Below are 23190 nucleotides of genomic sequence, written 5' to 3'. Positions count from 1 at the left end.
TTAGTATCCGATCTGTCTCTCTCATAACATACTATGTAATCATGCTAAGTAAATAAAAGAGCTCTCGGGGCACTGTCAGCAAGCTCTGCTGACTTGGACATCAGCTGTAGACTCCTTTGTTCTTTATCTAAGGCAATTACCCTTCCTTTGTTACGTGATCACCCACAATGTTACAGCACAAACCCTTATCCCTTCCAGTTCTGACTTTCCAAACTGCATTCAATCCCAGTAATTATGCTTTTAAAATTTACATTAATCCCAATGGGGGCTACAATAGTGGCTCAGTGTCTAACAGAGTGTAGAGAAGTGAGGGTTAGGCCTTCTTTCCAAAAGCAATCCTTCAAAACACCCCTTGCTCACCACACCTGGTGTGATGGGAGCCTTCTTTTTCAAGCCTCATTACTGCACATGTGTAATCTGGATGGGAAAGTCATGCTGTGCTGCATTGTGCCTTCGACACACTCTGGAGAGCAGCCAAGGGGAAGATATCTCCTCAGAAACTGTTGAGCAACTTGGGTAGTAAAAGTGGACAGAATCCTACTACTCATGCTTGCCAGTGTTAAGTTCAACAATGTAAATCTCAATGATGAATTGCCACAAATTAAGAAGTCAGCTCTTGTATTTCTGGTCATGTGCAATACCTCTGTAATGGCAGACACAAGCATGAATATTAACATTCTGGCCACCAATAACTTGCTTCACTCCTTCCAGCAAAGACAGATACACATTACTAATCCTCCACTGAGCTGCATCATTTGTACATCATCACACATACTCTATAAGGAAATCTATAAGAATTTTACAAGTAGTGTTACTCAATTTATTTTCATTTCCACCAAGAGTGGCATAAGGCACTCATTACAAAATATAGCTAACAAAAGCTCAGATAACTATTCCCCCATTAGTTCCCATCTATCAATCATACCCAAACCTGGGAATAAAAGCAGATCCACGTAGTTCGAGACCTTGCTCAAAGTTATTGTAGGTGATAAATACAGAAATCAAATTACAGGACTGTTCCACACCAATATCAGATACTTGTTGCCCAACACAGCAAGCTCCCTTCAGTGCCTTTTCATAGAGCAGCAGTTGTCGCCATTGCAAATGAATGACAGATAAGTGATCTTATGCAGGCAAATGAGCTTGTCCTGGGTCTATGAATTCTCCATGTTCACAAATAAGTTTTTTTCCACCAGAGGAGATTTTTTTGTCTGAGGATGGAAGACACTGCTGTCCCACAGCTTTCGCATTGAGTGCACTGGGTTTGTTTGTGAATGGGTGCCACTGGCCTTGTACACTGGGGTTATCTGTATGGAATGGCTTTCTAATACGGATTATCTCTAGGCCAGATTGGTTGGTCAGCTTCTCGATGATCTTTGCAATTTCCTCAGGTGTTTTGCTAGTTAACGTTTCCTCTTTTACGGTTCCATTCACTAGAAAGAGAATAAACTAAATGAAAGTTGGACACATTTTCATTTCATCTATGTTTATCCCACACCCAAGATTTTCAGTTGCTAAATCTCTATAAACCCATTCTAGACCTGCTTACTGCTGTGAACTAACTCCCTATGATTTTTAGCTGATGATTTAAGGCCAAGTTTAGAACTCTGTAATTTTTCTAGTAGATAATGGACCCCTTATCACCACTAATAATGGACCCTGTACTTCAGGGCTGTAGAACATGTATACCTCTGGAAGTTACTGAAGCAGAACTCCCATCATGCCTGGCCATACTGGCTGAAGCTAACAGATAGTGGCAATCAAACAACATCATCAGAGTCACATATCCCAGACTTTCTGTGTTTCTACAGTCTCACTGAGAAAACAAGAGTTGATTATGGGGTGTACATTTTATAGGTACTATCGATAATGTCTGCTACCAGTATCTATCTCTCTACCTGGCTCTATTAAATGGTAGCATTTCCCATACTCACAGTATTCAGCAACCACTGTAGGGACCCGGCACTTCTTTGGGGTCACGTAAACCACAATCCCAGGGTTTTGCCTTGCAAAGTCCACCACCTTTTCTTCAATGTATTCTCTAGAACAGAACAAAGGATGCCCCACTCAGGTGTTTTTGAAAACAAACTTAAAAGAGCTGAAGAAATAACTAATAATAATAATACTCCCCCGCCCCAACTCCAGTATTTAAGAAGGGTTATTGACTTATTGCTTGGAATATTTATGGGTGGACCTAATCCATTTTCTCAACTAACAGTACTGCAAAATCTTGTAGGCAGGATATGAAGGTGGCTTCTATTTTATTTATTTCATTTATACCCCTCCTATCTGGTCATTGTGATCACTCTAGGCAGCTTCCAGACAAATAAAAAGAATACCATATACTTATAACAAAATAAAAATATATATCTAACAATAAGCAATAAACATTCTTCAAGTTGGAAAAATAACAAACAGTAAGTAAAGAAAGAAGAAATAAGTATTAACTGGAGGGAAGGCCTGCTTAAACATCCAGGTTTTTAATTGGGTCTTAAAAATACCCAGCAAGGGGGCCCGCATGAATCTCTGGAGGGAGATTGTTCCAGAGGCGAGGAGCACTGCCGAGAAGGCCTGATTTCTTGTTTTTTCCTTTCGGGCCTCCCTTGGCATCAGGCTCCTCAGCCTCACCTCCTGACTCAATTGAGTGACACAGGTAGATCTTGGTGGGAGAAGGCGTTCCATCAGATATCGAGGCCCTAAACCGTTCAGGGCTTTATATGTAAGCATCAACACTTTGAAGTCAATGTGGAACCGAATGGGCAGCCAATGCAATGTGGCCAGAATAGGAGACATATGATGGAATTTTCTCACTCCACTAAGGAGTCTGGCCGCCGCATTCTGCACCACTTGAGTTTCCGCATCAGCCTCAAAGGTAGCCCCACGTAGAGCGCATTACAGTGGTCTAATCTTGAGATTACGAGCGCATGCACCAAGGTAGTTTTTTCCAATGGGAGTTCACAAGTATACAATCTCAAGCCATGGAGTTTCCCCATTTATGAGTTTTCCTGAAAGAACTCAGACAGCATGGCCAGTGGATTCTGGAAGTTATAGTCCAATGAAGTAATTTTTCCCCAAGCTTGCTCCTTGCCACCAATGCCATTTAGTTCTACTGCAATCACATATGCCTGGTGTTGGGTTTATGATTGCTGTTTATAACTGAGAATGCAACATTGCTTAGATTGTCAATATTAATTCTTTGTCAAGCAGCTAAAGTTTTGATCGTCTCAGTGGAAGTCGTCTATGAATCTTTCATGCATGCAATGGCATGGTAAAGTTTGACAGGTGGCACTTATGGAGAAACTGGCAAAGGACATGCAAGCCCTGAAACTTGAGAACAACTGCTCAGTTTTTTGCAATACAGTTGTCTTTGATTACCTATAATAACACAAACAATTCAGTGCCAAAGCCACCACAAAATCATGTGGAACTGTGGAAAAATGTAATGTGTTAATATAATACTATCAATTATATTGAGCATAGATTTTCCTGATCTGTGAATTTATATTATATAGTTTCTGGTTTATAAGCTGTGATATTGTTGGTTAGCTATATATTGTATACAATTTTTCATTAATAAAAAAAGAAACTATTGAGTTCAATTTGGCTTATTTCCAGGGAAGAAGATACAGAATTGCAGGCTACTTTCATAATGTGTAATGTGCAGCTTTTTTCCCTCCATCCTAAATCTTGCATCTAACAAGATTTAAACTGGTGCTGGGGAATGTGTGGCTTTCCAGATATTATTGGACTGCATTTTCTATCAGCCTTAACACAGCTAAATGTAAAGGACAGAGATGCAGCTCAAAAAGTCTGAAAGGACACATATTCCTCATTCCTATCTAAATCAGAACAAAAAGCAAGCACCAAACGGTATGTTTTATAAACCCTTCAATCTGCACGAGTAAGAGTAAAAAGCAGGAAAAAATAATCTCCAACTATTATTTATCTGATTCTAAATTTGACTATTTTTCCATGAAATCACCACATTGAATAAATTAACAAATTTTAAATTTGCATGCTTTGATGTTACAATAACTTCAGTTAAGGCCTGAACAGCAGTTTCTATGCCCAGATGTTATCTAAATGCCAAATCCTTCATCAATGCACAGAAGAGTTTGTCACATGTCCTATTACAGATGAAGCTAAAAAAATGTAGCTCATTACTAGTTCAGTCATTTTGGCTCCTGGATATTACTGATAAAAGTAATCAAGATTCCCACCTAGATACAAGCAATCTCGTTTAGAGAGTTCTTCTGTGAATGAATTACTGTTTTGAATTGTTGTGTGTTCTTCCCATAAAACTCAAGGAAACACTGGCATTTATCACATAATTTGATTCTGATCTATGATACCGCAATGTCCATAGGTCTTATTTTATTCCTCTCAATGTATTCCACTTAATGCAATATAATTTAAGTGGTTCACAAAGTACTACAAAACTCCAACAAAATACATTTGATTTGATTAAGGCAATTTAGAGGAGCATCAGTAAAAGCCAAAGAAATTCTATATATACAAGTAGATTTCTCAGATTTCGTAGCCTAAACAAATAGCTCCCTTATAAAAAGTAATACAACATATGGCTAGTGTTCAAGAGACAAGAAAACACCAAGCAATATATATATATATATATAACACATCTTAATAAGTCAGAAGGACTGTGATCCTTTTTATTTTGTTTACAACAATTTGCATAATCCTTCACCACTAGCTTTAACGACTGAGGCTGATAGAAGCTAAGGTCCAACATCTGGAGGGCTTCATATTCCGTTTCCAGTCTATGTGAACCCTAACCAAAATCTGCTCACCCGTCTGCATGTATTCCCCCATATGTGAGAACTTCAAAGAGAAGTTAAGGCTTCAAGACAGAGAACTCAGTAACTCTTCTGCCCAGAAACAATTAGGTTGAGATTGCACTGTTACCCTTCCTGATGACTGATCCGCCTGGATGCAGTAACAAACACTGGATCACGTTGCACACCCCGCCCCTTCTAAGGCACTTGTGGAAAAGGAAAAACAATGACTACAAATTTCTGCTGGAGGGTGGAGAACTAGGCTTCGGTTGAAATTTGGCTACTTTGCTCCAACTTATAAATAAAAATAAAGAACCAAAAGCTGCAATCATGGAATGCATATTTAGAAGCTCTGATGTGCGTGGTCTTAATCACTGAAACCCCACCATTTATTTATTTATTATTTGACTTCTGTTTATTTATTTATTTATTTATTTATTTATTTATTTATTTAATTTATATGCCGCCCGCTCTACCCAAAGGTCTCTGGGCGGCTCCTTCTACCCCACCCCTCTAGACAGAGTCTACTCGGGGCGGCTTACAGATATAAAACATCATAAAATGTAAGCATATAAAACCGTCATTATAATTATCAAAATATGTCATAAAATAATCACATGATTAAGTCAACAAATTAGAAGTTCAAGATGGAGAAGAAGAAAAAAAATTAAAAAGAAAAGAAAATCAAGTGCTGACTGGATGGAAGGCCTGCCTAAAGAGCCAAGTCTTTAAATGACTCTTAAAAGCACCCAGCGAGGGTGCCAGGGTGATCTCTGGCGGCAAGGTCTTCCATAGTCGAGGGGCCACTGCCGGGAAGGCCCGGTTCCTTGTTCTTTCTTTCTCGGCCTCTCTCGGCGTTAGGCCCCTCAGCCATCTTTCCTGGCTAAAACGGGTGACTCGGGTAGATCTAGGAGGGAGGAGCCGTTCCGCCATGTATCGAGGTCCTTTCATACCCAAAGGCCCGCGACTGTAGGAGGACAAGAAAGTGGAAAGCCTCCCAGGGAAACTCCCTGCGCCCCGGGCCCTTCCCTCGCGGGAGGAGGAGGAGGAGCCCACCTGACGCCCCGCGAGCTCTGCGCGTCCCGACTGACAGTCAAGGTGAGGCGCTGGAGCTGACACACGTAACGGCCCACGCCGTTCCTCAGGACGCTGGCCAGGAAACGGCTCGTTGTCCCCCGTCCGGTCATGGCTGCCCGCAGCACGGCGGAAGCGGGTCGAACTACGACGCTCCTCCTCTAACCCCGGAATGAAAGCTGAACCGGAAGTGACGCAAAGGGGGCGCGACGTGACGCCAGAAGGTTGTGTCGGGCGCCATTTCCATTTCCCTTTTACTGACACCGTAGATCTACTCGCGGGTTAGAGTTTTCGAGGGGCAGCGGTCGCGTTGCAAGTTGGTCCTTCTCCCTTAAGGCAGAAAGGAGGGATTGGCTCCCTTTAAATGTTTTTGGAGTTTATAATTTTAAAAGTAGGTCCGCGAGTATGATCGCTTGCCTCGTTACGTGGGGCCAGGATGGGTCGGGAGCTGTCCGGAGTTGCGCCAGCCAACAAAGCCGCTGTTTCAGCCTTTGCGTGTTACTGTATGACAGGTCCGACACAACAACTCCGTCCCCGTTTTGCGGACGCAGACCAGCACTGTTGTGTATTTAAGAATGTCTTTTGAAGAACGGTCATCATTTGGACGCTGTGTTTCAAAATTGTGCAGTGGAGCTTGTGAATTCAATCATTACATTCACATGCCGGCGGAGGCTGCTCTGAATTTCCAGGTTTTAAAAAGCTATTAAAAACATAATAGATTGATTTTTTTTTACTATATTCTGCTGTTTCAGTCACTCGAAGATCTCCGTCGCTGACTTAATAAGGGACGTTTGATACTCGCTTAGAAGAAGTAGGATTTACCCACGAAAGCTCCGCTCGCATAGTGTAGAATTTTTTATTAGTGGCGACTTATGAGGGTATCGCCTATTCTTGCATTTGTATTTTGTAACGGCCCCGAGGCTCACCCTTTTTATTTCAATATTACCAAGGGTGAAGCTTTAGTGGGGCTTTCTTTTGTGGCTAGGTATGAGTGCTAATTAGAATACTCTCTCTTCCAACCAACCATCAACTGATCACAAGGCACGTACCACTCTATTTTTCTATATCTACGGCTTGCGGCTCCCCCCCCCCCAGCGCCCCGCTCTCTTGTTCAATAGACGTTGCCAGACGCGCACACGCGCCAGCTATTTCCGGAAGTGACGTTCTCGTAATTCCTGGGTTACTGGCATGGCGCTATCCTTGCAACTGCACGTGGAGGGAATTATGCTAGAACAGGAGTAAAGGTGAAGCCGAAGCGGCTGAGGTGGCTGATTTTTTCGGCAGGTACTAAATATCGGAAGGATCTGAAGTTCCTCCCCGCGAAAGAGGCTGACTTTGGGACGCCGCGACCTCGCGCGGCGACCTTGTTCCTCCCTCGCAAGGGGCTTTTACTTTGGGAGAGCCTGGTTCGCAAAGAAGGGACAAGGTGGCTAAGATTGGGCAGGTCCCCAATAAATGAAGGACTTAGCCGGCAGAGTAGGGGAAGATGTTTGAGAAAGAGAGGGGTGGCTGTGAAGGAGGAGTTTTTTTTGCAAAGCAGGAAGAGGTGGTCTCAGATTGGAGGGGTTTACAGAGTTGGAAAGATCGGGAGTAAGATTTTTTAAATCTGTGAAGTTAAAGGATTAGTATAGAGGGCATCTTTGTGCCACTTGTATTGAACCAATGTGGTTCACTACGCGCATTCTTCTTGCCCGGTGCTTTGGGCGTCGGTGGATCATTGCAGGAAACCATGCTTGCAGACAGTATAAGAAGGATTCGGTTCCATTGCCAGAGGGTCCAGCCTCACCTGCTTCAGTTACAGAGATCCGCCAGTATCTTAAGGCACAGAACATTCCCTTTCACGATGGCTATAGTTGTATTCATGTGCCCAGTATATTTGCTGAAGAGCCGCAGCGGGTTCGCCATAACTATAGTCTCTTTATTGACAAAACCACAGGTTTCTTTCTCTGTACAGCCACATTTGTTGAAGGGAATTGGCAGGACTTCCAGGCCAGTGTAGAGTTGCGACATAAAGGGGTAGTTGTAAGTGACCTGGAAAGGACCGATATGCCAAGAGACCATGCTGCAGAGGATGCTAGGCACATCTGGGAACGGGCCCTCCCTCTTTGGGAACTGCTGGATGAGCAAGAGACACTGGAGGCCAAGGCTCTTTTTGGCATTTCCAGTGTATCAAACACCACTCTCAAACGATTTTGTGTACGTTACCTGCGGGCTGCTCGAGCCTTGGTCTTTCCATGGTTCAGTCCCAGTGGCACCAGCCTGAAAGGGTTAAAACTTCTGGGAGTGGAGCGCCAAGGAGAAGCAGTGCACTATGTGGAAAATACGTTACCTCGCCCAAGTGCCTATCATAACCTTTTTGGGTTGCCGCTGATCAACCAGCGAGATACAGAGGTGGTGCTGACTGGTAGGGAGCTGGATGCCCTGGTAGTGCACCAAGCGACGGGGTTACCCACTCTGGCTTTGCCCCGTGGCATATCCTGTCTCCCTCCAGCTCTTCTTCCCTACCTAGAACAGTTCAAGCGGATCACTTTGTGGTTAGGAGAGGATCTCCGCTCATGGGAAGCTGCAAAACGTTTTGCCCGCAAACTAAATCCTAAGCGTTGTTCTTTGGTGCAACCAAGCGACCAGCAACTCTGTCCCTTAGAAGCTTTCACACGTGGCAAGAATGTCTTTAAGATTCTGCGCTCAGCCCTACCAGCTGGCCACAAGTCCATCATTTCATTTCGTCAGCTGCGCGAAGAGGTCTTTGGAGAGTTGGCCAACGCAGAACAGGTAGCTGGAGTCAAATGGACTCGTTTCCCAGAACTAAACAAGCTTCTTAAGGGCCATCGCAAAGGAGAGCTCACAGTCTTCACAGGTATCTAATTTTTTAATAATAATAATAACAATAACAACAATAACAATAACAAATACCATAGAACAATAGAGGCGGAAGAGACCCTATGGATCATCAACTCCAGACCTTCAGGGAGGCTAGTGGAGAATTGAACTCCCAGCCTCTTGCTCCACAGCCAGAGGCCTGAACCGATGACTTAGCACTTTGTGTGGTGCTTTCTGTATCACTGCTGCAGGGTGTTAGGAACCTTCTCTTTCTAGATACTGTTGGACCATAATTCCCATTATTGGTACTTGTTAGCCATGCTGGCTGGTACAATATTTGGAAGATCACAGGATCTGCTTTGTGTATAATATACACTGTATATATTTTTGCATATGTGTGAGAGAGTGTGAGAGCGTTCAACTCTTATCTGGCCTAGTGTTCTTGGGTTTTCTGTTGCTGCAAATCCTTGGATCACTTGTCCCTTGTAATATAGAATCATTATTTCATGTAATCTCATAGTGTGCTGCTCACAAAGCATACTGCTTAATAGCCTAGTAGCCTGTCACTATAGTTCTTACAGTAAATGCTAATGATTTGTTATGCCGTTGTTAAGAATTGCTAAATTACTTTGCAGCACTCTGTAATTCTTGTTTAGTTTGCCAGCCCAAGGATTTGTTACTTCTAAGTAGACAAATGTTTACTAAAGAGGAACATAGGAGTATTAAGGTATTAAAGTATTATTTACCTCACATTTCACTCTTCCCTGTTTTGGATCTTTTCTGCATCATTGTTTGTTGCCATGTATTATGTTTATCAGTTGCCATACTAAAATGGTGAGTTATGTTCATTATTTCCACTTGAAACACATGAATTTTGTATCAGTTAGAGATTTGCCTATGTTGAGATATCTAGTAGGGCGAACAAAGAACACACATATGCTTCTATGCACAGGTGCACATCCATCCCTATACAGCTATGCATATGCTGAGAAGTAATTAGTTTTTCAATCACACTTAGGTGTTTTTTTCCTCTCAAAGCCACTTCTTACCTCCAGAATTGCAAAAACACAGTTGGTTGCTGGAACAGCAGCTCTAAGGAGGTGGACACTCGTGGGATAAGAAGAGGTGGTACTTTTCTGTAGTGCTTTCCTCATGAGTTTGGCACTTCTAGCCTACCTTATAAGCTAAATTTTGGATTCTACCTTCTACCTCATGTTCTTCTAAGTCTGGTGTCTATTATATTAGTGAATATGAGCTTCAAACCATATAGAACATAAGCACACATAAAGGTACAGATGCATATGGTAAGAATTCCCTGTGAATAGGAAAATGTTATGTGTTGTGCTGCTTTAAATAGCCTTGCATTATTTAACCATACATCTCTGCAGTGTATGCTTTTTAGCCATCTAGGTTCCATGCAGGCTGCGAAAAGGGCCTTGTAGCCTGTATGGAACCTGAGAGTTGGTGGTGTAGGTTTGAAAGGCTTGTCACTATTAATTTTGCCCTTGTTTCTGTGGAACAGGTCCAACTGGCAGTGGGAAGACAACCTTCATAAGTGAATATGCCTTAGACCTTTGTTTACAAGGGGTGAATACTTTGTGGGGTAGCTTTGAAATCAGCAATGTGCGGTTGGCCAAGATCATGCTTACCCAATTTGCCATGGGGAAGCTGGAAGAACAATTGGACAAGTTTGATGAATGGGCAGACAAGTTTGAGGACCTTCCACTCTACTTCATGACTTTCCATGGCCAGCAAAATATCAAGTAAGGTTTAATTTGTCAGCTTCTCTCTTAAAAGCCATATGTTAAATGCTCTTGATATGGTGAAGTAGTAGGAATGGTGTCTTAGTTAGCAGTGATACTAAGGTTGTAATCCTATGTATGTATGTTTGGAAGTAAGGCACGTTGAAACCACAAGAGCTCTTTTAAAGTAGATATGATTTGTGCAGAGGCATGAGTACCTTGGGAAAAGAAATCTCTTCCATTAGAATTGGGACTGGTGCTAAATGTGAACCAAGGAGTTTTTGCCTTGCTTGCAGCATAGCATCTCCCATTCCAACACCCTATTGGTTCTCTCTCCATTTGTATTAAGGCAGCATGATGGAAAGCTACAGGCCACTTCTAGCATGTATCGTCTGTCATTTCTAGCCTTTTGCAGCTTTGAAATCTGAGAAATACTGAATAGCCTTAAATAGTAGCAATATTTGGACTGTTGTCCTATGAAGTGTTTGGGGAATGTTAAATAAACAATGAATTGAATGTTGTAGGATAAGGTGATTGGCTTCTCACATATCTTTTTAATGCTTTGTTGTGCACGATCCTATGGTTACCTTGTGGTAGGATACAGGAGTATGTAGCATAATATGTGAATGATCATTTTGAGGGATGAATGGACAGGCAAGTTTGAAGAACCTTTTTGATCATTCTGGTTTCATTTCTCCACATACAGCTACCTCTAATATTCTGGATCTTCTGGCATAATCGTTAGTTTAATAGATGTCTTTATGGCATTGAATTATTTGGAGGCTATTCATGTTGTTGACACTTTCATGAGGAACAGAATACTGTATGGAATTTTAATACAAAACAGTATGAGTTTCCTTATTTATGGTTTAGTTTCTTCCATGTTCAGTTGGACTGATCATGAAATTTGGCTGTTGTTTATGTGTAACTTTGGTATCCTGTTCTTCTGTGCAGGATGGTGATCGATACCATGCAGCATGCTGTATACATGTATGATATTACCCATGTCATCATTGACAATCTCCAGTTCATGATGGGTCAGGAGCAGCTCACTGTGGACAGGTAAGTCATTGCCCTTCTGACTACCTTTGATCTAGAAGGAAAGGGTGGAATCCAGCGTCATGGAAACAGAAGTCTGCTTGCGCAATTGACAACCTCCCTCTCTCTGCCTCCCTGCCCTCAATCTTATGGAAATGGTGGGGATTGTGCAGAGGGAGAGAGGGAATTGACGTCCTCATTGTTCACTGACAGAAGTAGTTCTATCAGCAGAAGAACCTGAATGGATATTCCTTGGTACATTGTTCTGAAATAACTTTTGTTCATCTTTCGGACTTAAGAGTCCAACCTACATCAAGCTTCTGAGGGCCACATTTGACATCATGCTCTCAGATGCTTAAGCACAGTTAAACAATTGGAAGCAGGCCATGGGGTTATCTAAAAGGAAAAGCTAACTGGAATGTGAAACCAGCCTGAAACCAGGTTAGGCAAGAACTCATTTAGCTGAACTTCCTTCCCTGACAGCTTCAGTTCTTGAGCATGAATTTGTGATTTAAGCATTTAGCTGTGGCAGTAACTGCAGTTCAGCTAAATGAGTTCTTGCCTAACCTGGTTTCAGGCTGGTTTCACATTCCAGTTAGCTTTTCCTTTTAGATTGTTTAATAAATCACACATTGCAAATTCTGTCTTATTTATTTGAAATAGTTACCATATTTTTCCATGTATAAGATGCCTCCCCCACTTTTCTAAGACAACATTTCTTTCTTTGCAAGAAAGTGGAGGGGGAAGGCAGGAATCATCAAAGCGCTTTGATCCCTTTCCCCTCCATACTTCCATGTATAAGACGACCCTCAATTTTTAATCTTAAGATTTTAGACAAAAGTATCGTCTTATACATGGAAAAATATGGTATTCTACCTTTCTTTTAAAAAAACACCTAAGGCAGTTTACATCATTAGAAAACAGTATTTGAAACTAAAAACAGTAAATATACAAATCCTAAAAAGGAGCAAACAAATGGCATGCTAAAAACTGTAAACAAAAACAACACTGAAACACATTCAAAGCAGTAAATTACAACCGTCCATTTAAAACCACTCAGGTAGCTAGTCACTGAGGGAAAGCTTGCGTGAAGAGAAAGGTCTTTACTTGAGTCATTAAAAGGACTACTATATTCAAATAACTTTTGTAGTCTATTTGCCAGCATGACATTATTTTCATCATATATATTAAGATTGAAATCTGTGCTATCCCAAAATAATTTACCATAAGTACTTGTGTCCCCCCCCCCCATTAACCTTATTCTGTCCAAATAATGGTAGACTGAGCACCAGGTTGGAGAAGACTGATAATAGATTTTTGAAAGCATGTTGCCAAACTTTTTCATGTATTTTACCATGAATTGAGTTTCTAGCATCTTACAAAAAACTTCTAAGCTTACATATATCTGTTTGAATTGCCTTTTAATTACACATTGGAGAATGACTCTTAGCTGAAATTTTACACAGCCTATTCTGTGACATTGTTCCTGTGCAGGTGGAATTTTCTATGCTTCCCAGTATTTCCTTGTTAAATGGCATCATTTACTGTTCTGGAAGGTAGAACTTGGGAAACCTCTTGTTTTTGGCATAATTGCTAGCCAAATTGGTTTAATTTTCTTACAACACCATATAAAGGAGACATTGGCATCTTAATTCTGGATAGCTTTATATACAATTAATGTCACTGCTGACATAACGTTTAGCTACGGTTAAAGAAGTTGTGAAATTGATACTGCAGTAAGGAGGGAAAATAGGACAAATATATGCAATCCAGCAGCCTCCTTCCAGTCAGCTAGCCATGGTTATGCAATCAGTTGGGAGCATTGTGCCCCAGCTTGCTTTAAGTAAAACCGGGTGCTGGGATGGGCATGTTCGGTGCTGGAATTATTCAGGTCCGCCTTCTTTAGTTAGCCAGCTTTTTCCCCTTTTTAATCAGAAAAGAACATTCAATCTTTCTTGGATGATTTTTCTTTCTTCTTAACTTCTTTCCTAATGTGCTTGTTGCCCAAGCTTTTTTGCAGCAATATGTATTCATTCCACCATATATATGGCCATTTCAGACTTGCTGTCCAAGACTACATTGTGGGTGCCTTCCGAAAGTTTGCAACAGATAACAGCTGCCATGTGACTCTTGTCATTCACCCCCGGAAGGAAGATGAAGAAAAAGAGCTGCAGACCGCTTCAATTTTTGGGTCTGCAAAGGTGAGTATTTAAAAATCTGCAAGGAAGTGAGCAGATACAGAACAATCAGCCCTGCTTAAGCCAAAAGATGTTCATCCTCCCATGTCTCTTTTGCAGGCCAGTCAAGAAGCTGACAATGTGCTGATCCTGCAGGACAGGAAGTTGGTAACAGGCCCAGGAAAGCGCTATTTACAGCTCGCCAAGAATCGCTTTGATGGAGATGTAGGAATCTTCCCCTTGGTGTTCAGCAAAACCTCGCTCACGTTTTCTAACCCTGTCAAAAGCAAAGCAGCCAAGCTGAAGAAGGTAAAAGACAATGACAATGGTGTACCCTCTAAGAAAGCTGCAGCAAATGATGATGAAGCTTCAAAGAAGAAGCAGACCCAGTCACTGAAAAACACAGCACCTGCTCCAGGGACCTTTCCTAATGAGCCTGTCACATCATGAGGAGTGTTGAAATATTGTTTAGCAAGGATTGGAAGCCAGCAAAAATCACTGCCTGCCATCCTATCATTGCAGCATTAATTAGAATGTAAACAGAGACATTGGCTGGATCTGTCCTGTTTCGTTGTGTCTGTTTCCTGTTGGTATCAAGTGTTAGAAATCATGAATGCATCTGTAACAATATCAGGGTTCTTCATATCCAAGCAGCTACCTGGAGAAAATGCTTGGGTTCCTACCCCTCTCCCATTTTATCCACAAGGAGGCTCGTGGGCGTGCTCATGCACCATAAGAAGGAATTTAGTATATGTTGGGGTAGGTGTAAGTCCATGGGACTTATGCCCTTCAGTTTCGTTTTAGGCTGGGCCTCTTTAAAGTGCAGTTGCTGCAAACAATGGAGAATATATCAAAAAGGAGCACAGTGGGAATGTGAACTCCTTTGTATGATTATTGCATTAATTGGTGAATCAAATATAAAGGTCTGATGCAAACATGTAAAGTCTTTGGCACTGGGTTAATGATTCCATTTGGTCACTGTTATACATGTTTGTATTGCAAAACCACTGGCTAAAACTAAAATTGTGAGAGGAGCTTTGCTTTTCCTCCTGATCCAGAGTTTGAATGACAGAATTATAGTTTCAGCTGAAGAGGAGTCAGCAGGGTCTGGAACTGAGGTTAGGTATTGAGAAAGCTGAGACACCGGACTGTGGGGCTGGAGAAAATCATTAGCACAAAGGCAATAAACTTAAATTCTACAGTTTTAAATTATTTCTTTATTACATGTCTGTTTGATACTGTCTCTAGGCTGAACACTAAGTCCCAGTGTGGATTCTGTTGAGATGTCTACTTGAATGAAAAGGTTATAGCACTCATATTCAAGAGGAGGTTGAGAAAAAAATGCCTCTCAGTAAAGTGATGCCATTTCATTGAAAAAGCCTTTCCAGGCTAAACTAAAGCTTTGGATTGCTTCCCCTAACCTTTTCCCACCACTCTCTGCCTGTTCAAGTGCTGCAACTGTGAAAATCCTGAGTAGATATGTTTAGGGCACTGGTAGAGAACCTTGGCCCACCAGCTGTCTTGGACTGCACCTCCTGTACCCCTTTGCCATTGGTCATGATAAGTGGGGCTGATGGGAATTGTAGGCCAAGCTATTTGGAAAGCCAGAGGTTCCGCACTCCTGTCTTGAAAGAAAGTGGAAATGAGAGTCTTGAAAGTATATTCAGTACTGTATAGGAAATGCTGTTCTTGGAAAACTGCTCTCAAACATGATGTTGAGATATGCACAAGCCGCAAAGCTCTGATGCAGAAATCAAGTGGATTCCCTCAGCCTTCAGCTTGGGCAGGTGGAGGGGGAATCGAAATTTCCACTGACTGTATTTTGGTGTGGCCCAGGAGGAAGAGCCTCCATCTTTTTTTGAGTATTTGAAAGAGTTTGTGCAGGCTTTGGAAATGTGTTACTTTGTACTTTTCAGATGTGTCATTAATTTCAAATTTTCATCCCATACTTCCTGTGTGCTGTGCTTCATATGGTCCACAAGAGGTCAGCCTTTGTTTAGGTTTCACCCATCTCTTCAAATGCAAGGGTTTGCATAATGATACTGTACTGTACTGTACTTCTATCAATTTATGTGCTAACCTGCAGTTCTTTCACTGAGTGCCAAGCCCTGACACGTAATTCTAAAAGCTCAGAAACTGCAGGCTATAGTAGACATTAAGACAGACCATGTTTAGTGAAACTACCTGCAGGTTGCCTAGATTTGAACTTCTGGGTAGATGCATAGCCTCTCCCCCCCTTTTTTAAATGGGTCCAGCAGAAGAGCTTACATAACCTTCCAGGGCGTGTTATTATAATCAATAGGGGCTTTTTTCTCCCTTCATATGTACATTAAGGCATCTTGAGCCTCTTCTCTGCTTGTCCTCAGTGCCTCTGATAAGCAGCTTTTCTCTTTTTGGTTTAGAGCAATGTTTAAGATACTTAAAAGTATTAATATATATCCATCTCAGCTTGTAAATCCTTTGTAGAGATGACAATATTTTCTTCATCCTTATAGACACATATTTTCCTCTTCAGAACCTCACCTTGTAATTAGACAGTGTGGAATTATCTATATTCAGTAGAATGAAAGGACCTGTAAAATAGTTCAAGTGGGTTGTGGGAGCAAAAGCTTTGACGAGACGGGAACTTAACCTTTTCATTGGAGCATAGACTTTAAATCAAGGATTAATTGAAGATGATAATTTGAATCAATGGTGATAGGAGACAAAAGAGCAGGAGTCTCACAAACAGTTTACTGGCAGTAGTATATAATGTTGAGCACTCAGAGACCAGCTAATACATTTGCTCATTGACTTTATTCTTCAGCAGGCTTTCCTGTGGCTTGCCTATTTGCATGCCTCTTCCTTTGGACCAGTCTCTGCAACCTTGCAGATACAGAGAATGATGTAGAAAGAAATTACTGTGTTGTCTTCTGCTTGCTTGCTGAGAGAGTGCAGGTAAAAGCAGGACTGAGAATAAAGAAGAGCAGCAGGGCTGGGAGTCAGCAGGGGGACCTTGCTTCAAGATGGGCCTTGGAAGGTGCCGGTTGATGTTTGCCACTGATAGTGACTCTAAGAAACAGTATTTATAAACTAAATGACTTTGGAGGTTGTGAAGTTATCTCTGTTAATCTGGTTGCTTAAATGCTAGCCAGACCTGGGATGTGGAATGGCAGTCTCTAGGTACGTCATTAAATGAAACAACGAGACTGAGGTTCTAAAAAATAATTGAGATTTGCATTATTTAACTCCGTTAACCAGAAACCAGAAGAACTGTAGATTGAAACCAGAGATATTACCATGGGCAAATGCAAAAAGACTTCATTCTGTAGCTGAAAGAAAAGCCATGATGGACAACGGAGGGATCCTGAAATTGCCAATGACAGATGAGAAACAAAAGTGAAAGAGAATCCTACGTGCGACTTTTTAACAACGTTCACAAAAGAACAAAGAATTATATGTGGGCAGTGTACAATAGCACTCATTTCACACACTAGCGAGGTTATGCTCAAAATCATACAAGGTAGGCTTCAGCAGTATGTGGACTGAGAACTCCCAGAAGTACAAGCGGGATTCCGAAGGGGCAGAGGAACTCGAGACCAAATTGCCAACATGCGCTGGATTATGGAGAAAGCCAGAGAGTTCCAGAAAAACATCTACTTCTGCTTCATTGACCATGCAAAAGCCTTTGACTGTGTGGACCACAGCAAACTATGGCAAGTTCTTAAAGAAATGGGAGTGCCTGACCACCTTATCTATCTACTGAGAAACCTATATGTAGGACAGGAAGCAACAGTTTGAACTGGATATGGAACAAGTGATTGGTTCAAAATTGGGAACGGAGTCCGACAAGGCTGCATATTGTCTCCCAGCTTATTTAACTTATATGCAGAATGCATCATGTGATAGGTAGGACTGGATGAATCCCAAACCAGAATTAAGATTGCTGGAAGAAATAACAACCTCAGATATGCAGATGATACCACTCTGATGGCAGAAAGTGAGGAGGAATGAAAGAACCTCTTAATGAAGGTGAAAGAGGAGTGCACCGAAAATGGTCTGAAGCTCAACATCAAAAAAACTACATCATGTCCACTGGTCCCATCACCTCCTGGCAAATAGAAGAGGAAGATATGGAGGCAGTGACAGATGTTACTTTCTTGGGCTCCATGATCACTGCAGATGGTGACAGCACCCACGAAATTAAAAGACACCTGCTTCTTGGGAGGAAAGTGATGACAAACCTAGACAGCATTTTAAAATGCAGAGACATCACCTTTCCGATAAAGGTCCGCATAGTCAAAGCTATGGTTTTTCCAGTAGCGATGTATGGAAATGAGAGCTAGACCATAAAAAAGGCTGACCACCAAAGAACTGATGCTTTTGAATTGTGGTGCTGGAGGAGACTCTTAAGAGTCCCCTGGACTGCTGGGAGAACAAACCTATCCATTTTGAAGGAAATCAACCCTGAGTGCTCATTGGAAGGACAGATCCTGAAGCAGAGGCTGCAATACTTTGGCCATGAGGAGAGAAGACTCCCTGGAAAAGACCCTGATGTTAGTAAAATGTGAGGGCAAGAGTAGAAGGGGACGACAGAGGATGAGATGGTTGGATAGTGTCATCGAAGTGACCAACATGACTTTGACCAGACTCCAGGAGGCAGTGGAAGGCAGGAGGACCTGGCATGCTCTGGTCCATGGGGTCACGAATAGGTGGACACGACTTAACAACTAAATAACAACAACAAATGAAGAAACAAATTTTAAAAACCCTACATTCCTTTATCTAGATCCAATCATCAATTCAAATGGAGGCTAGAGTCAAGAAATCAGAAGAATATGCAGGCTTGGATTGGCAACTATGAAGGAACTAGAAACGATCCTTAGATCTAAGGATGTGCCACTGGAGACCAAGGCCAAAATCCTCCATGCCATGGTATTCCCTATTATTTTTTTATAGATATGAAAGCTGGCCTGTGAACAAAGGTGACAGGAAATAAAATCAACTCATTTGCAATGTGGAGTTGGAAGAGAACTTCACAGATAGTACCATGGACCACCAGAAAGACAAATAAGTGGGTTCTATCTAGATTACGGTAAATCAAACCTCAACTCTCAATAAAAATGACTAAGCTGAAGCTATCAGTTCTGAGTGCATAGCTTGCTGGGGAGTGTGTGCAATGTGCAGCCTGCATAATTAAAAATCGTAAACCACCAGAGAGTGCTTTAAGTGCTATGGGGTGTTATATAAGCAGCACATTTTACTTTTTGCTTTACTATCATACTTTGGACATATTCTAAGAAGAGAAGACTCATTGGAAAACACAGTAATGTCAGGAAAAGTGGAAGGCAACAGGAGGAAAAGGAAGGTGGAACATGACTTAGCAAAAGAAGGTGTATTGACTTAGCAAAGGAAGCCAAAGCTTTTAGTTTGTTAGCTCTGAACAGTAATGATTCATGGAGTTGCCATAGATTAGAAGTAACACGGTGGCAAAAAAACATATAAAGCATCACAACCCTTCACGCATCTGATGAAGTGAGCTGTGCTCCAGTCACTGCTCAAACATTTAAGAAATACTAGCTTCCCCTCTGCCAATTTTCATGGCTTTCGTTGTTTTATGAAAATTATGGAAGGGCTACAGTATGGTTGTCTAAAAGTTGCGGGTTGAACAAGGGTTTGTAGATTGTGTTGTGGCAGTCCTTAGCTTTATTATGTGTCAGAGACTGCTTTATCCCCCTCTTCCCTACTCTACTAGGTGAGGAACGTGTTCTATGATGATGGTTCATTCATTCATTAGGGTTCATTCATTCGGATTCATTCATTCATTCATGTAAAGTTTATTACAGTATTGTTGTTTTCTAAGATGCAACAAAGCCCATGTCATCCTTTGATTCCAGGCCATCAGTGTGTCCCCAGCATTTCCCTCCCTGTCTCTTCTTGGCAGCCTGATACATGTACAGTTACAATTTTATGCTGTACAGGTCATTCATGTTTACAACCATACAAAAACAGGCAAGATAAAACACCTAACTGGCAAGGAGAGTGAAACTGCAGGAAAATCAGTGGAACAGGTGATGACACAGAAAATGACACAGGGGATGATAGTAGTTTAGCAACTATCCCGGTTCTGCTACAAGGATGAGAAAGAGAAGGTCCCGGGCAACCTCTTTGAATGTCTAGACTGGATAAGAAGAAACTGGGCATTGCGTGATGGGGCCAGGAAGCAGAAGGACGAATGAGGAGCTGATGGAACAAGAGAAGATCACACTCTGAACTGGATCAGAGAATGGAGCCTGAGCTGCAGGCTGCTCACATGAGAGGATAACCCGATACTCTGAGTCTACTTAGCCTTGAATTTGGCTTTGTGCGAGATTTTGTGTCTCAACTTCAGACTATTGCTACAATCTCTGTACCAAATAGCGTAACATGTTCCGAGGGTGTTTTGAGACGGGTCCAAATCTCTATCTGTGGGATGAGTTGGAATCGAGTCTCGAGTCCTGAACTAAAACAGTGCTTATCAGAAGCTGTGCCATGCCTGGAAGCTGTTTCCATTTCTATGGCTAGCTGCTGTAACTGATGCATGATTCAATTGTCAGTTTCCATCCTCTTAAGAGGAAAACAAAATAAGTACTGTACTTGTACCTGCAGGGAAAGAAATTATTTGGGAACCACGTAATTGCAGTGGGATTCATGTATTACATTTTTATCCTGTCTTTTACCCTCACAGAAAGTTTGGTAAGTTTGGCCATATGAGCAGAGCCCAAGGACAACCAGTTTCTTGATTTTTTTTTTCTTCAAGAATGTTTGGGGAGAACTCCAGAACCTCAAAAGATCTGCACACAATGGGTGTTAGCTCACTAGAAGACATCAGCTTGATCTGCAAACCAGCTAAACTGGGGTCTTTGGATTAAAGCTGCTTGAGTCCCTTTGATCCCAAGAGGATTACATTAAGTATTCCCCCAACTGACTTGCTAAGTAGGGGGCTTGTTTCCTTAAAGCAATGTTAGCTTTGAGGCTGGCATTTTTAGAATTCTGTTGCAGTCATGAGATGGGGTATGTGTGTGTGTAAAGGTCATAGGACCTTTTAGAAAATAAAATTAGAGAAGCAGGAGCATATGAAGGCACACAGTGCATTTGCATGTCCAACGTCTTTAATATAGACTCAAGTACTGTATTGGTTGTTTGCCCATTTATACCTTGATTATATAGAATTGTTTGAAATATGGCGGATTTTGCATTTGATTTTGCATGAGCAGAACTGGCCTTGGATATTTTGATATTTTATACTAGACTATATTAGATTTTTTGCTTCTACACAGACGTTGGAGAAGCCAGGCTGGTCTCCCATCCACACTGACTGACTCAGTGTTAGGTCCAGAAATTGGAATGTTACTACCCAGAGGCCTAACTGGTTAGGATTTTAATCAGAGTACCCAGGAACTTAGTTCAATTTAGATTAATATTAGAGGGCAAAACCTTGAATTAATTTAAATATTGAATTAACATTGAGTTTTTAGCTTTAAAAGAGATCCTAGGAGAAAATAGTATATGTCACAGTAGTTGATGCTCTTAGTAGCATTCCGGAATTTATTCCTTCACAATAGTTTTAAAGATTAAATTGGTTTCCCCAGCCTGATGGCTACCAGATATTTCACTTCAATCCTTCTCGTCAATCTGACTATGTAAAATCTTTTTGTGCTTAATTAACTTAAATGTTTAAACCTATTAAAGTTGTGGTACATTTTGGATCAATTAGTATCTAATTAAATTAAATCACCTTCTAAATACATTTGGCCCTTGTTGGGGCAAAATTTTAAATACTAGTGTAATTAACTAAAAAATAATTAGCTTATATCAGCGAGTTGTTAGATCTAGTGTTACAGAGCATCCTTTGTGTGATCCTTGTTCCCACAAGAAAGCACCAGCCCTACCATTAGGTGGAATGAAGTGAGAGATTCTGAGGTAAGCAGTGGCAGCCTCTTGTTCCTTATGCTTTGTTCCTCCATTGGATGTCACACGAGGTATCCTGCCTCCAAACTAGTTTCCTAGTGTGATGGAGGATACTATTCTATTGCTAATGTTGGAGTAAAATTCAACTACAGGCCATCAGTATGTGAGCTAGGGAGCAAATGTCTTGTTCTTCACCTCAGGGAAAAAAATTGAGCTAACTCTGGCCCAGCACCCCTTTTCCCATCCTCTGATATTAATTCACTACTTTTCTTTACCATTTTCCACTGTGCCTTAGACCAGTGGTTCTTAACCTTTGTTACTCAGATGGTTTTGAACTGCAACTCCCAGAAACCCCAGTTAGGACAGCTGGTGGTGAAGGCTTCTGGGAGTTGCAGTCCAAAACTCCTGAGTAACCCAAGGTTAAGAACCAGTGCCTTAGACCAAAGGTGGACACCTGTGGGCTTCTAGATCAAATTCTTCCAGCTATAATCTCTTGCCACTGGCTATACTGTGGGACTGATGTTGACTGCAGGCCAAAATATCTGGTTCGCCAAGGTTCCACATTCTTGCCCTGGACAATACCTCTCCTGTACCTCGCTCCAGAGCCACAAAGGTAATTGTTCTGTCTCATATGCTTGAAACTCTTTCCTGAGGCCTTTTTTGCTTCCTTGTTTTGGTGGGTCTCTAATGTCGGCACCAGATGCATGAGAATCAATGCTTTGGGAAGAGAGACAACATTTTAAATCCCAATTTATTCTTAAATCAAAGGTGCCCTCTACTTCAGGCTGTTGCAGGAAAAAAATAGTCTGTTCTTACTAGGTGTCTGAGGAACCCATGGCTTGCAAAGGCCTTTGGAAATGAGGCTGAGAATTTAGTTTGGCCACCCTTGCAACAGAAGTTCTTTCTTGTTTCCATTTTGGGTAATGTTTATCTTCTTTTGGTTTGCTTGCAATCGTAACAAAACATTCTACAAAATACACAATTTAATGAGATTTTTCTGAACCGTATCTTTGGCAATTAAAGTAAGTCTTGCAAAAGCTGAGCAACAGAATAAGCAAGAATTCAGAGGACAGAGTGCTGTCCTCTGAAGATACTGGCCACAGAGACTGGTGAAACGTTAGGAAGAACAACCTTCAGAACACGGCCAAACAGCCCAGAAAACCCACAACAACCATAAGCAAGAATTCCTTGCAAAAGAGCTCAAATCCTCTTCATGGGTATAAGCAATACTTATTTTGCAAGAGGTCAGATGTGATTCAACTCTCCTTAGCCCTTGGAGTAGAACATCTAGTACAAACCAAATATATCCTCTTCTTAAAGCACTGTATAGCCTAATTTTATTCTTCAGAAGTATCTGCTATTGAATTTAATAGGATTTATTTTCTAATGTGCATGGAATATGAAAAAGAAAACCCTGCAAAATATATTTCAACTAGTAGAAGGTATCTTGTGCCCCTCCAGATATTGCAGAACTACAGATCCTAGCAACCTTAGCCAGGATACTCAATGGGAGGAATGATGGGAGTTGCAATACAGCAATACCCGAGAGATGACAAAACACCTATCAATGATTTAAACAAAAGTATGTAGTAATTGTCTAGCTTGACCCAAACATAT

The 23190-nt window shown here is 41.5% G+C and overlaps 2 protein-coding genes across 3 annotated transcripts; one reads left to right on the top strand and one right to left on the bottom strand.

The window, feature by feature from the left end:
- Positions 1 to 806: 806 nt before the first annotated feature.
- Positions 807 to 6040, bottom strand: MRPL43 (mitochondrial ribosomal protein L43). Its single transcript, XM_020790902.3, has 3 exons — positions 5850 to 6040; positions 1935 to 2041; positions 807 to 1433 (listed from the first exon to the last, which is right to left on the bottom strand). The coding sequence occupies exons 1-3, from the start codon at positions 5978 to 5980 to the stop codon at positions 1126 to 1128; spliced, it is 546 nt and encodes a 181-aa protein (XP_020646561.2). The 5' UTR covers positions 5981 to 6040; the 3' UTR covers positions 807 to 1125.
- Positions 6041 to 6160: 120 nt separating this feature from the next.
- On the top strand, positions 6161 to 15592 carry TWNK (twinkle mtDNA helicase). Of its 2 annotated transcripts, none has more exons than XM_020790849.3 (5): positions 6161 to 8724; positions 10210 to 10450; positions 11384 to 11491; positions 13527 to 13668; positions 13765 to 15592. In XM_020790849.3, exons 1-5 carry the CDS (start codon positions 7530 to 7532, stop codon positions 14092 to 14094), a joined length of 2016 nt encoding a protein of 671 aa, XP_020646508.3. In that variant the 5' UTR covers positions 6161 to 7529; the 3' UTR covers positions 14095 to 15592. The 2 variants fall into 2 exon arrangements, with proteins under 2 accessions (XP_020646508.3, XP_072851739.2); XM_072995638.2 differs by having other exon boundaries at positions 7008 to 7151.
- The last annotated feature ends 7598 nt before the right edge of the window (positions 15593 to 23190 follow it).

Source organism: Pogona vitticeps, chromosome 3 (assembly GCF_051106095.1).
Source record: "Pogona vitticeps strain Pit_001003342236 chromosome 3, PviZW2.1, whole genome shotgun sequence".
Classification (NCBI taxonomy): Eukaryota; Metazoa; Chordata; class Lepidosauria; order Squamata; family Agamidae; genus Pogona; species Pogona vitticeps.
This window is presented reverse-complemented; position numbering and strand designations above follow the sequence as displayed.